Source organism: Patiria miniata, unplaced genomic scaffold (genome assembly GCF_015706575.1).
Source record: "Patiria miniata isolate m_02_andy unplaced genomic scaffold, ASM1570657v1 HiC_scaffold_24, whole genome shotgun sequence".
Taxonomy (NCBI): domain Eukaryota; kingdom Metazoa; phylum Echinodermata; class Asteroidea; order Valvatida; family Asterinidae; genus Patiria; species Patiria miniata.
In genome coordinates, this window is record NW_024037063.1 from 19,301,454 (window position 1) to 19,315,683 (window position 14,230).

Here is a 14,230-nt window from a genome sequence, read left to right on the forward strand (position 1 = left end):
GCTATTTCAGCCCCAACATTTTCTAGAATTTTGGATATTTTGATGACGTAAATGTTCTTTTCTTTGGTGATTAGTCGCTGTGTCAGTACACTGCAATAAGCCAATGAGCCAAGTTTTCTCACAGATGTTTTCAGAAAACCCCTGATAGTGTCGACGTTTTTTCGCTAGGTAAGATAGCTATATAGGCATTCAACAAACTTAAAAAGAGCACTTTTCGATAAATTCAACCAAAACGGAATATCAAATAATTTTTATACATTTCAGAGGAGTAGAAATAAAGTTACGCAAAATATGTGACCAACTAAGGTTTATGTCATTGGCCCTCTAACTCCAATCTGCCAAGAGATTATATTCGCTGCGCTTCGGATAAAGAGTCAGCCCGGCCGGTGGGTCGGCTGGTGAGTCGGCCGTTGCGTCGGCTGATGGGTCGGCCGGTGGGTCGGCCTGTGGGTCGCCCCACAGGTCGGTTTAAGTACCGATTTTAGAAAACTTACAAGGATACTGCACCACACTGGTGCGCCGACTTCACTGTAGTATGAACCGGGAAAGCCGAAACCGCCGCCCCAAAATATAGGCAACAGTATTCCATCAATGATGTGAATGACTCCAATCGCCCTCATCATAACATTGTAGGTGGCCATCTCGAACGTTTGAGCTCAGCACTCGCCGTAATCCCAAGCTGTGTGTAAACTGCGGATTGTTCAATACAAGATAAAAAGAATGTTATATTTGGCATTTAAAACTTGACTTCCTATGCGCATCGAAAATGTCATCTGTACATTGTCTTACTCCATTTCTGATTTTTTTTTTACCCATCCATCGAGAGCCAGGCTACACGGTCACCCCCTTGCACCTGACTGACTTAATTGATTAACTGACTCACTCACTTTGAATAGTCACGCTTTAAAAAATCGTACTTTAAAGTGTTTCACTTTTTCATTTGGTCATGCACATGCACCGGTCTTCCATTCCTGCATGGTCCTACGCGTAGGTTGGTCGCATGATCTGACACACCCTAAAGCCCGCCGCACACGAGAGTTACGTGCTGAGCAAAAAGTCATTCGAGGCCGTTTGCTCTTCACCTAGCTTATAAACTATATATCCCCGTGTGCGGTGAATTTGTGCAGAATTGTCTGCCTTGCAAGGCCCATGTTTGATTTCTCTCGCTTTGCGAGACGAGAAACTCAGCGTGTGCAGTCAAGTGTATCTACGTGCTGAGCTAAAAGGGTTAACTAGGCAATGAAAACACATAATTCTTGTTTGTCGGTCGCGCGATTTAAAAAATATGGAGAAACGCTAGTAGGTTTTAGAAGAGTGCACAAAAATATCTTAAAATCACGTGTACAGAGTAGTACGTGATTTCATTAATCTTTTTAGCTCAGCACGTAGCTCAAGTTGCCCGCACACGGTGAGTTTTTCGCCTCGCGAGGCGAAAGAAATCAATCAGGATAGATGTTTGCCTCACGGCCTCGCGAGGCAGAAAACTCAGCAAAAATTCACCGCACACGGGGATATTTCGTGAGCTACGTATGATTTTACATTCCGATCGAGCTGCGTGCCCCGCTTTAATAGTGAACCAGACTCAAAATATCCCAGGTGCCAACTGGACATAATAATGGATCAAAAAATCATCTGTAAATGAAATAGGCCTTTGTTTTACCAATGGCGTCCGGAGTTGTTAGTGGAGGAATGCCAGTGCTGGACCACAACTTCCCAATACTGGTGAAACCGCTATCTGATCGAACACAGCACCACACCAGCAATTTTGGCAATGTTGATCACCCCTATTCTAAACACACATACCTCCCGCACCCGTAGTGGATTCTGCGTCACAGCTAACCTATACCTTTATACCAGCGCAGCTTTGATAACCTTTTGGTTAATGATTAAAATAATTCATGTTAATCGTTATTGTTTGCATGCAAGGGTGTTTCAGGACATTTTTTTCACAATCCTGTGTTTCTCCTAAAAGAAGATCCACAACATTACAACCGACGAAAAATGTATTCAGTACAATAATAACCGGGATATGCGAGTTTCCAAGTAACACGAGTAGGTCTATGACTTTTACTCATCACCGCCATATTTGTTTTCCTAATTGAGTCATTCTAATTTGGGGTCCCCTTTCTTTTCTGTCCACGTTACATCATGGAAAACTATAGTTTTAGGATTCTGGTGCACTCCTTACTGCAATCGACCTTCAAGAGTGATTATGAATAGTAAACTACCTATACCCAAAAAATATAAACGTTAATTTGAAGTCATTCTAAAGGATACTTTAATGAAAGGCAAATTGCAGACGTACCAATTGAACATGGACAGATAAAGGTCACACTTTGGACCCTCATTAATTGATTAGAATGACCTCATAAATTGATTAGTCGAAAGATGGGGTTGAAGTGCAGGGGTGCAGTTCACTATGATAACATCTATGGGTGTATGTGTTTGTGGCTGTGCTTTTAAATTGACAGTGTTTCATAATAGTCAGGTGGCGTATGGGCGGAATCGTTACCGACTAGTCCAAAGCGCCAAATTTGCAGACTTGTATTTGAGTCACCAAACATCGAGTCCAAGTCCGAGTCACCTCTCCCGAGTTCGAGTCCCGAGTCATGCAGGGAGTCGGATCCGAGTCACGAGCCACACAGATCGAGTCCGAGTCACGAGTCACGAGAACACATATAATATGTATTGGAAGTACCCTTGAGGCTTAAAACCTGAAGTGTAAATGTTTCCATTTTTTCAGAGTTTTTCTTTAATTTTTTGAACAGGAAATACATGTATTATATAACAAGTCAAATAAGGCCAGGCAGGAAAGTCTGATATCAAACACTATCAAGCTTGCATTTACGCAGTATCAAGTGTGAACGCTGGTACCTGTTTCAGTGCATTGACTTCCCAATCAATATATCAAGGGCAAAAGCCAGAAGCACGCGCTGTGCATGCACAATACACCTACCTAGCTGTGTGTTTTCTGCACCGCACATAGTTTATCGCTCGCTCAGGAGACGATCGTCTTCAAAATAATATATTGTTGAAATAAATAAGTGATTTTGTGTTAATTTTGGTCGAGTCCCGAATCACGCTGGTCGAATCCGAGTCCAAATTCGAGACCTTAAGGTATAGAGTCCAAATCATTTGTCATCGTGACTTGAGTCCGAGCCGAAAAAAAGGAACATGAGTCACATGTCGTACAAGTCTTAGTTTGGCATGCATGCATGCTTTGTGTGGGAAAATCTCCAAAGCGAAAAAAAGAAAAGATGTGTCCGTAAATTGGGCTAAAACTAGGCGAAGGCTTGCTGATGTGGGGGCTTGAATAAAGTCAGAGCAATCCCTGTCAGAAAACTGTTTGCATTGACATCAGTATAAACAACCATAATCTCTTATTTGGGGGAATTTCTTTGAACTTGTTTATGTCCCCCATGTTAGACAACCCTTCGTCTAATTTTTAGCCCAATTTACGGGAAATCTTTTTTTTCCTCATGTTTGCTTTTTGGACTTACTATCATGATGTTATCATTGTTCACTTAATTGTTCATATAGTTTTATTAGGGTAAGTGTGTCAGTAAGTAACTTTGTGAATTGAAAGCTCATCAAAACTGAGGTTTGGCAAGACTACTTGATGATATCTGGGGAAAAGGTAAATGCACCGATGGGGTTGGAACTCGATAAATGTATTTACATAAACAGGAATATGTTATAGGTAAAAATAATGATGTGACGTCATGATGACATCAGCATCATCATTACCATCACCACCCTTATTATTATAAAACAAACTCAAGGCAAAAATGTATTTAGTTCTTAATATCCATATCCCCACATCATTCAGTTTGTTACTTTGAATCCTTAATGGCTGCGCTCTTAGCAATCAACAACATTCAATAATCATCACACATAACAGAGGAACGGTATTTTGCTATGAAGACAAGGTTGTATTCTTCTTACATAATTGTTACATAAAATTGAAAACAAAGAGTTTTAATAAAAATTGTTGTGAGTGCATGGGTTATATATTATAACGTGTTTAAAACAAATAAAACTGCAATTTGGAGCAAGTTATATGAACCCAAAAACCTTTGCTGTCCAGACACGTAAACGGAAACAAACTTCTCTTTCAACATCGGTCAATTATTGCTAATTGCTATCATCGACCTCCTATGACAATTTTAACAGCTTACCTTGTCAATTTGAAATGATGTAAGCCTGAAATGAATGTGCACATAAACCAATTTAGCAAAAAGACATCTGAGTACAATAACAGTTTATAAAAGAGAAACATCGATAAAGAAATAGCACAAAAAGTAAATCAAAATCAAAATCATGTTAAACATTTTCGAGAAAGATCAGCCTGGCAATTTTGGTTCATACTGTCCAACTCAAAGGTTATTAATCCAGCTCTCATGTGTGTGCTTAATAAAAGACAGCTTTACCTAATAAGCCAAGTTTCCGTATCGACGTGCAGCTTATCGCGCAGACTACGCAGACTGCGCAGACAATACGCGGAACAGTCGGCTGCGAGGTAGTTTGCGTCTGTCTGAGTTGTCGGCGAAACTTCCGGATGAAATGTTTCCATATGTCTGTATTGTTGGTCCTGTTTGCAATTCACTTTGTGTTTCTTACGTCGAAATGGAAACTAGGCTTTACACACTCGTGGGCTTGCTGTTGTACAATGAACGTTCTTACATTATCAAAACATTATCTAGGTATACCACAGAAATGTCCAGGTACAACAGAAACATCCAGGTACCACAGTAACATCCAGGTACCACAGAAACATCCAGGTACCATAGAAACATCCAGGCACCACAGAAACATCCAGGTACCACAGAAACATCCAGGTACCACAGAAACATCCAGGTACCACAGAAACATCCAGGTACCACAGAAACATCCAGGTACCACAGAAACATCCAGGCACCACAGAAACATCCAGGTACCATGGAAACATCCATGTACCATGGAAACATCCAGGTACCACAGATACATCCAGGTACCATGGAAACATTTAGGTACTACAGAATTGGAAGTAAACAATTCGATGAATAATTACCATTGCTGCTCATCATTGACTGAAACAACTTTTAAATACTTTTCCAATTTGATAGGATTGAAAAGTGAAAACATTAGCAGCTAGCACGGGATGTTAACAAAATGACATTTTATCACACAAAAATAGACGTTAGTATCATAATCATAATAAACCTTTTAGAAATACAAATTCAACTTATTTTAATTCATGCTTTCGAGTTAAAGGGAATTTACATCATTTGCTTTTGCCTTAATTTCAGAAATGGATGGAATTGGGGGGTTTGAAATATATAGCAAATATAGTTACTAACTTTTTTGAGAATTTGGGTTCGAAAATGCTATAAAAAGCAAGAAAAACAATCATTTTCCTTTAGTCTGGTTCCCCGACTCCATATAAGAAGAAACAGAGCAGTTTACATACATTGGTGAATTGTCAGGTCAGGGAACCAGTCTAGCTGGCTTGTACCCGTTCATAGGTGTGTAATCGATTGCAAACAAGCGCGATGGTCAATTGGGACCAGTATTTGAAAAAAAGCCGACCAGCGTTGGAAATTGATACAAAAATACCACTTTTCTTGAAAATGACAGTACATGAATACCAGGTGCCATGATTTTATAGGATGCTTTTACACTGTCATTCACTAACAGTCAAGCAAGGTATTTCAAAATGATTTGGTAGTTTTATTTTTCGATGTTTGCAAATGTTGTATTTTCCCTTTAAGCATTTTCGGGGCAAAGCTTTTTTTAAGTTGGGCCCAGGACACATTACACAGTGCTTAGTACTTCTGCCAGGCTTGGGTTGGTGTGTACTGCACCTGGAATGTGGTGCCTGGGTACTGCCCCTGGGCCGGTGAGCCAGGGTTCTGCCCCTGGGCCGGTGGACCTGGGTACTGCCCCTGGGCCGGTGGGCCTGGGTACTGCCCCTGGGCTGGTGGGCCTGGGTACTGCCCCTGGGTCGGTGGCCCTGGGTACTGCCCCTGGTCTGGGGCGCCTGGTAACTGCCCCTGAACTGGCTGAGCTGGGTTCTGTATTTGGACTTGTGCTCCCGGGCTCTGCATTCCTGGGTTGGCTACCCCACCACCACTGTAAACCTGTGTATCATTGGAGAGATAACTAATAGATCAGTGTTGTTCCTAGAGTGTTGCAGTCGAGTCCATCACAATTAAGTCCGGTCACAAGTCCTGTCACAAGTAAATCCATAGTTAGACTGTAGGAATTTGACAACATTTAAAGGTATATGGAACATTTGCTCATTAGCGAAGGCAGAGAAAACGCATGTACAATTTTTGGGGTCTCATAACTGGATTTCGTTGCTATTGCTAACGCTCATAGGTTTACATGTTAAAAAAAAAATACCCGCGGGTACATTTTCTGAAACCAACTTCAATGAGTGTTTCTTCCGAATGATACCATAACAGTCGGGGTAATTCCTGTCTTCACTTTGAGCAAGGATTTTCTTGTTAAATTGGTGGGTACGTTTCCGCGTATTTGCAAATGGTCCTGCGTGCCTTAAAGGGACATTTCGGTTTGGAATGTGCCCAATTGGGATACAAAACGCGTTTTAAACCAAACGAGATTAAATAAAAAGAGCATTTAAAAATAGAATATAGATGTCCACACAACTATCCTTTAAAAACTGGGACATTTGATTCATTCTTGCGAGAAACATGCGAGAATGAATTTCGGGGGTCACATTGTTTTTGTCCCCCGAAAGAGCGAGCTGTTTAGTGCTATAGTTGTGTGATCCAGCCGCACAGTGGTTCGTGTTCTGCGGACGTGTATAAGAAACAACGTTTTAGTATTGGTGTTGTGTGTATTATGTACCACACACACAACGTGTAGCGTACATTGAATAGACACGACTTGAAATACGTACAGTATTTTGTAGTGCAGCTGCACTGTATTGTGAATAAATTTGAGCAGTACGAAGCTTTTGGTGAACTAGAAAAGTTTTTCAAAAAAACTTTTTTGAGGTGCATACTGCAACGAAAAAAAAATTGGCGCTGAATATGTGAGGTATAGTAAAACAAATATAACATGTTACATGTTTGTGTAGTGCAATATTAACGTACCCCGCTGACGCAGGTAATGTCGCGGTTTGGTTTCGTTTTTCAAGCCCCAATGTGAGGATTTTAGTCATAGAGATTGGTTTTTAACCAATGCGGGGGGGGGGGGTGTAGGGGAATCAGTTGATATGTACATAACCGCGACCAACATGACTTACCTCAGTGGAATCCTGCATTGCAGTAGGTTTGTGGATGATGCGCGCGGAGTACACAGTCCCAACAATACACACTGAGAGCTCAAAGAGAGCGAGTAGAATGATAATGACGTTTAGAGCCACATTACCGCCGTACTGCTCGGAACACAAACACACAAAACACAATACAGGGTGAGTCCAAAAAAAAGAGAGAAGGAAACCCAAATGGTGCCCCCTACTTTGAAAGAAGTTCTGCCCATAGCGCATACAAGATCTAGGATGTAAAAGCCCAATAAATATGTTTTGCTTAACAAAAGAATCGTTTATATCGCCCATGTACTTTTCAAGTTATGGACTTTGAAACTCGAACATAGTTTCGTAACTTTGTTCACGGATTAAAAAGGTAAGACATATTTCAGCAAAAGGAAAATAATTTACACATACAAAAATTGATTAGTATCATTTTTAGTAATACCCCCCTTTTTGTTAGCATCATATAGCATACGTCACCGGCTGAACCGTGGGGGGGGGGGGGGGCCAACCCCCAAAACCCCACTAGATCAGATACTTGATATTTAACCACAACTTTCCCAGATCTGTCCGCTCGACTTGAAATAATTTCAAAAACCCGTACCTGTAAATCGATTGGAAGTTCAACGGCAGAAACGTTTCATCTTTTGTTTTTATGACTTACATAATAGCTAAAAAACTTTAGAGCCTCGTTGGTAATTATTGCACCGCAGATGATGACAGTAATCGCGGCAACGATGCCAATAGCGTTGAGCACCAGAGATGCGATCGCCTGTCAAAGGTGTAAAAGCATTTAAACGTATTTTACATACGCTGACATTTCAGCGCAGATTGCACCACAGAATGAAACATGCATGAAGTCTGTTGGATTTTGATAAAAGAACAAGAAGAAATGGAAAGAAAACTAGAGGTTTGAGTCTGTTCGACAGCATGATGATTTCTTTAATGAGTTTACACGTGAATGATAGTTTCGTGTCCAAAGTGCATCTTATGTAAAATTTTGCTAGTAGCCAAAAATATCTAATTTTAAGCATTTGTGACCAATCAGTCGATGACGTCATCTTGACATTATTCCAATTTTGCACACTAGTAACAACGCTTAATTTTTTGTCGAGACCGGCGTTCGAAAGTTACGCCGAACCAAATTGTTCCAAACATTTCAATTGCAGCACATACAAATTTCGACGTTGCTTTAACTTGTTGCTAATATTTACCACTCCGCGGTTGTCAGTAGTAGCCAAAATTATTCCAAGGATCCCGGGAGGAATGAAGAACTGCGGGAGAAAAAAATTGGTGCAAAACTTCTTTCAAAGAAAAATGTATTTTTCCCAAGTACACGTTTGTAGTGATTTTAAAGGACCAATGTAATGTATTTTCTTAATGCAATCCTTGAAAATGCACCTTTTTGTCCCATTTTACCTTATTTTCAATTTTCATATTGCCATTTTGAAGGGCATTCGGTGCCTTTTTGTTTTTTTGCTAATGCGAATTTCAATATTCATGAGCAAAAGTGTGATCTCACTTCAGGCAGAAATCTCAACGTTCAGCTATTTCAGCACCAACATTTGCTAGAATTTTGGATATTTTGATGACGTAAATTTTCTTTTCTTTGGTGATTAGTCGCTGTGTCAGTACACTGCAGTAAGCCAATGAGCCAAATTTTCTCACAGATGTTTTCAGTGAGCATATTTTGGGATCAGAAAACCCCTAATAGTGTCGGCGTTTTTTCGCTAGGTAAGATAGCTATTTTACCTAGGTTTGGGAAATCCGAAAATGATGGACAATTTGCATACATCTTTAATACCTGTCGTGTAATAAATTTGTCCCCATATTTGGGTATATTTTTTATTATCATTTAAAAAAAATATTTTGGTGATTCTACTTACACTTCCTTACTTCAATGACATTTTTCTAAAGCATATACGTGAGTGAAAAATTATGAAGACATAGAAGCAATCCAAAATGGCTACTATTATACTCGAAAGTTGCGCGCATTCACGGTGTCTTCAGAGACCATCAAGTAGTCTTGACAAATATCAGTATTGATGAACTTCAAATTCACCATGTTGCTTACTGGTGCAGTTACCCTATTTAAAACCTTACGGAAAATCATGTGAATAATGATAAAGCGAGGTGTCCGTAAATTGGGCTAAAATGTAGCTGAAGAGTATCTCTGACACCTCATGTGGAAATATTCAAGCCGACTAATCCTGGTGCTGTAAGTTGTGTTTATAGGACAATCAGTGTAAGCAACTTTAATTTTTTTTTATTTTAGGGGCCCCTTGAATTTGTTCAAGTGACCCCACGTTAGGCAACCCTTCGCCTAATTTTTAGCCCAATATACGGACACCTTGTTTTTCCCCGTGTGTTCTTTTTTTGTCCTAAATGTCAAGTATTATCATTTGTCTTATGGTAACTGTACCAGTGAGTAACATTGTGAATTTGAAGCTCATCTATACTGATGCTTGGCAAGACTACTTGATGATTTGTGAGGAAAAGTAAATGCGCGCAACTTCAGGAAATAAGAGTAGCCCTTTTGTATTGTTGCTATGTCCTCATAATTATTATTCAGTCACTTATATGCTTTAGAAAATGTTATTGATTTAAGGAAGAGGAATCACAAAATAGACTTTTTCAAAAAGAAATAATAAAAAAACATACCCAAATATCATGGCAACAAATATATTACACGTCAGGTATCAAATATTTATGCAAATTAGGCAAATTTCCAATTAAAATCCAGCTTGGTATCCGTCGGATTCAGCACCCCAAGATTAGGTAAAATAGCTAGGTTACCAACTTCTTCCAAAAAATGGATCTTTTTGCCCTAAATGAGCCCTTTTTAAAAATATCGCCTAGACTTTTAAGTTGACAGTGTCTTCCTGAAATGACATCACAGCAACAGCGCCCTCATTTGTTAAGAAAAGCATGGAAATTCAAAAAAAAAATTAAAAAGCACTTTTCGATAAATTTAACCAAAACAGAATATCAAATAATTATGATACATTTCAGAGGAGTAGAAATAAAGTTACACAAAATATGTGACCAACTTCGTTTTATGTCATTGGCCCTGTAACTCCAATCTGCCAAGAGATTATATTCGCTGCGCTTCGGATAAAGAGTCAGCCCGGCCGGTGGGTCGGCTGGTGAGTCGGCCGTTGCGTCGGCTGATGGGTCGGCCGGTAGGTCGGCCTGCGGGTCGCCCCACAGGTCGGTTTAAGTACCGATTTTAGAATACTTACAAGGATACCGCACCACACTGGTGCGCCGACTGGACTGTTGAAGGGAAAGGCGATACCGGCGCCCCAACAAATAGGCAAGAGTATTCCATCAACGATGTGATTGATTCCGATCGTCCTCATCATTTTTGTGTAGGTGGCCATCTCGAACGTTTGAGCTCAGCACTCACCGTAATCCCAAGCTGTGTTTAAACTGCGGATTTTTCAATACAAGATATAAAGAATGTTATTTTTTCGCATTTAAAACTTGACTTCCTATGCGCATCGCAAATTTCATCTGTACATTGTCTTACTCCATTTCTGAATTTTTTTTTTACCCCTCCATCGAGAGCCAGGCTACACGGTGACCCCTTTGCACCTGACTGACTTAATGATTAACCGACTCACTCACTTTGAATAGCCACGCTTTAAAAAAATCGCACTTAAAGTGGTTCACTTTCTCATTTGGTCATGCATATGCAACGGTCTTCCATTCCTGCATGGTCCTACGTGTAGATTGGTCGCATGATCTGACACACCCTAAAGCCCGCCGCACACGAGAGTTACGTGCTGAGCAAAAAGTCATTCGAGGCCGTTTGCTCAGCACCTAGCTTATAAACTGTCCCCGTGTGCGCTGAATTTGTGCAGAATTGTCTGCCTTGCAAGGCCCCTGTTTGATTTCTCTCGCTTCGCGAGACGAGAAACTCAGCGTGTGCAGTCAAGTGGATCTACGTGCTGAGCTAAAAGGGTTAACTAAGCAATGAAAACACATAATTCTTGTTTGTCGATCGCGCGATTTAAAAAATATGGACAAACGCTAGTAGGCTTTAGAAGAGTGCACAAAAATATCTTAAAATCACGTGTACAGAGTAGTACGTGATTTCATTAATCTTTTTAGCTTAGCACGTAGCTCAAGTTGTCCGCACACGGTGAGTTTTTCGCCTCGCGAGGCGAAAGAAATCAATCAGGATAGATGTTTGCCTCACGGCCTCGCGAGGCAGAAAACTCAGCAAAAATTCACCGCACACGGGGATATTTCTGGACCTACGTATGATTTTATATTCCGATCGAGCTGCGTGCCCCGCTTTAATAGTGAACCAGACTCAAAATATCCCAGGTGCCAACTGGACATAATAATGGATCAAAAAATCATCTGTAAATGAATAGGCCTTTGTTTTACCAATGGCGACCGGAGTTGTTAGTGGAGGAAGGCCAGTGCTGGACCACAACTTCCCAATGCTGGTGAAACCGCTCTCTGATCGAACACAGCACCATACCAGCATTTTTGGCAAAGTTGATCACCCCAATTCTAAACGCATGCACATACCTCCCGCACCGTAGTGGATTCTGCGTCACAGCTAACCTATACCTTTATACCAGCGCAGCTTTGATAACCTTTTGGTTAATGATTAAAATAGTTCAAATTTATCGTTATTGTGCGCATGCAAGGGTGTTTAAGGACATTTTTGTCACAATCCTGTGTTTCCCCTAAAAGAAGATCCGCAACATTACAACCGACGAAAAAGTAAAAATGCAATGTATTCAGTACAATAAAACCCGGGATATGCGAGTTTCCAAGTAACACGAGTAGGCCTATGACTTGTATTCATCACCGCCATATTTGTTTTCCTAATTGAGTCATTCTTAATTTGGGGTCCACTTTCTTTTTCTGTCCACGTTACATCATGGAAAACTATAGTTTTAGGATTCTGGTGCACTCCTTACTGCAATCGACCTTCAAGAGTGATTATGAATAGTAAACTACCTATACCCAAAAACTATAAACGTTAATTTGAAGTCATGCTTAAGGATACTTTAGTGACAGGCAAATTGCAGACGTACCAATTTAACATGGACAGATAAAGGTCACACTTTGGGCCTTATTAATTGATTAGAATGACCTCATTAATTGATAAGTCGAAACATGGGGTTGAAGTGCAGTGGTGCAGTTCACTATGATAACATCTATGGGTGTATGTGTTTGTGGCTGTGCTTTTAAATTGACAGTGTTTCATTATAGTCAGGTGGCTTATGGGCGGAATCGTTACCGACTAGTCCAAAGCGCCAAATTTGCAGACTTGTATTCGAGTCACCAAACATCGAGTCCAAGTCCGAGTCACCTCTCCCGAGTTCGAGTCCCGAGTCATGCAGGGAGTCGGGTCCGAGTCACGAGTCACAAAGATCGAGTCCGAGTCACGAGTCACGAGTCACATATAATATCTTTTGGAAGTACCCTTGAGGCTTAAAACCTGAAGTGTAAATGTTTCCATTTTTTTCAGAGTTTTTCTCTAATTTAATGAACTGGAAATACATGTATTATATAACAAGTCAAACAAGATGATGGACATCTATGGTTTTAGGATTCTGATGCACTTATGATGCAATCTGCACTACATTTATGATGCACTTTCTAATGCACTTAATCGTCCTCCAAGAGTGATGATGAATACCTATAACTTCCAAAGTGTGACAGATAAAGGTCACACTTTGGAACCTAAATTTATCGAATGACCTAATTAATTCGTAACATGGGGTTGAAGTGTAGGGGTGCTGTTCACTATGAAATTATCTATGTGTGTGTCATATTCGCTCGTACCCCCGCCCTGCAAACAGGGCGCTGGGACGGGCAGATGAGCTTTATGGGCGGGGGGTACGAGCGAATGTTCCATAATAGTCAGGTGGCTTATGGGTGAAATCGTGACCGACTAGTCCGAAGTGCCAAATTTGCAGACTTGTATTCGAGTCACCAAACCTCGATTCCGAGTCACCTCTCCCGAGTCCGAGTCCGAGTCCCGAGTCATGCAGGTCGGGTCCGAGTCCGAGTCCCGAGTCATGCAGGTCGGGTCCGAGTCCCGAGTCATGCAGGTCAGGTCCGAGTCCCGAGTCATGCAGGTCGGGTCCGAGTCCGAGTGCCGAGTCATACAGGTCGGGTCCGAGTCCCGAGTCATGCAGGTCGGGTCCGAGTCCGAGTTACGAGTCACATTTAATATATATGGAAGTAAATTTGAGGTAATGCTGAAACCTCGCAGTGTAAATGTTTCCATCTTTTCATAGCTTTCTCTAATTTAATGAACTGGAAATACATGTAACAAGTCAAATAAGGCCAGCACCTGATTTCACGAAGCGCTGCGACGCTTTGCGACTCGAGTTACGACGTGTAATAACACGTCGCAACTCGCAATGCGTCGTTTCATCCATTTCACGAAACATGCGATGTGTTGAACGCGTCGTAAACTCCTTGACAACGCCTTAAAACACGTCGCAAGTTAATACCACGTGTCTGGTGGCCATCGCAAAATAAGAAGAGTCCCAGTTTTATGCCATAAACATTACATAAACGATATTATAATACCGAGGCAATGTGTGTAAAGCAGTAAATAGAAAATTCATCGAATAATAATGAATTAGCCTGGAATATTTAAGTTTAAGTTTCAAAGTAGCTATACAGTCCAATGAGAGTTTGTTTTCCCCTAAAATGGCATCACAAGGCCGCCATTTTGTTAACCGTTTTAGCAAATTTCGAGCGGAGATCCGACGACTCTATGTTGAATATCAGATAACTACTTACTGTACGCTGACTAAATACATACTGTTTGATTTCTCTCGCTTCGCGAGACGAGAAACTCAGCGTGTGCAGTCAAGTGGATCTACGTGCTGAGCTAAAAGGGTTAACTAAGCAATGAAAACACATAATTCTTGTTTGTCGATCGCGCGATTTAAAAAATATGGACAAACGCTAGTAGGCTTTAGAAGA

General features: G+C 40.8%; 1 protein-coding gene and 1 long non-coding RNA gene across 2 annotated transcripts; both read right to left on the minus strand.

Moving 5' to 3' along the window:
• Positions 1–5,692: 5,692 nt before the first annotated feature.
• LOC119732527 (galectin-3-like) lies at positions 5,693–7,374 on the minus strand. Its single transcript, XM_038206083.1, has 2 exons — positions 7,253–7,374; positions 5,693–6,119 (listed from the first exon to the last, which is right to left on the minus strand). Exons 1-2 carry the CDS (start codon positions 7,268–7,270, stop codon positions 5,805–5,807), a joined length of 333 nt encoding a protein of 110 aa, XP_038062011.1. The 5' UTR covers positions 7,271–7,374; the 3' UTR covers positions 5,693–5,804.
• Positions 7,375–8,471: 1,097 nt separating this feature from the next.
• Positions 8,472–11,789, minus strand: LOC119732528. Its single transcript, XR_005271562.1, has 3 exons — positions 11,657–11,789; positions 10,501–10,690; positions 8,472–8,532 (listed from the first exon to the last, which is right to left on the minus strand). It is a non-coding gene; the product is annotated as an uncharacterized LOC119732528 (long non-coding RNA).
• Positions 11,790–14,230: the final 2,441 nt, after the last annotated feature.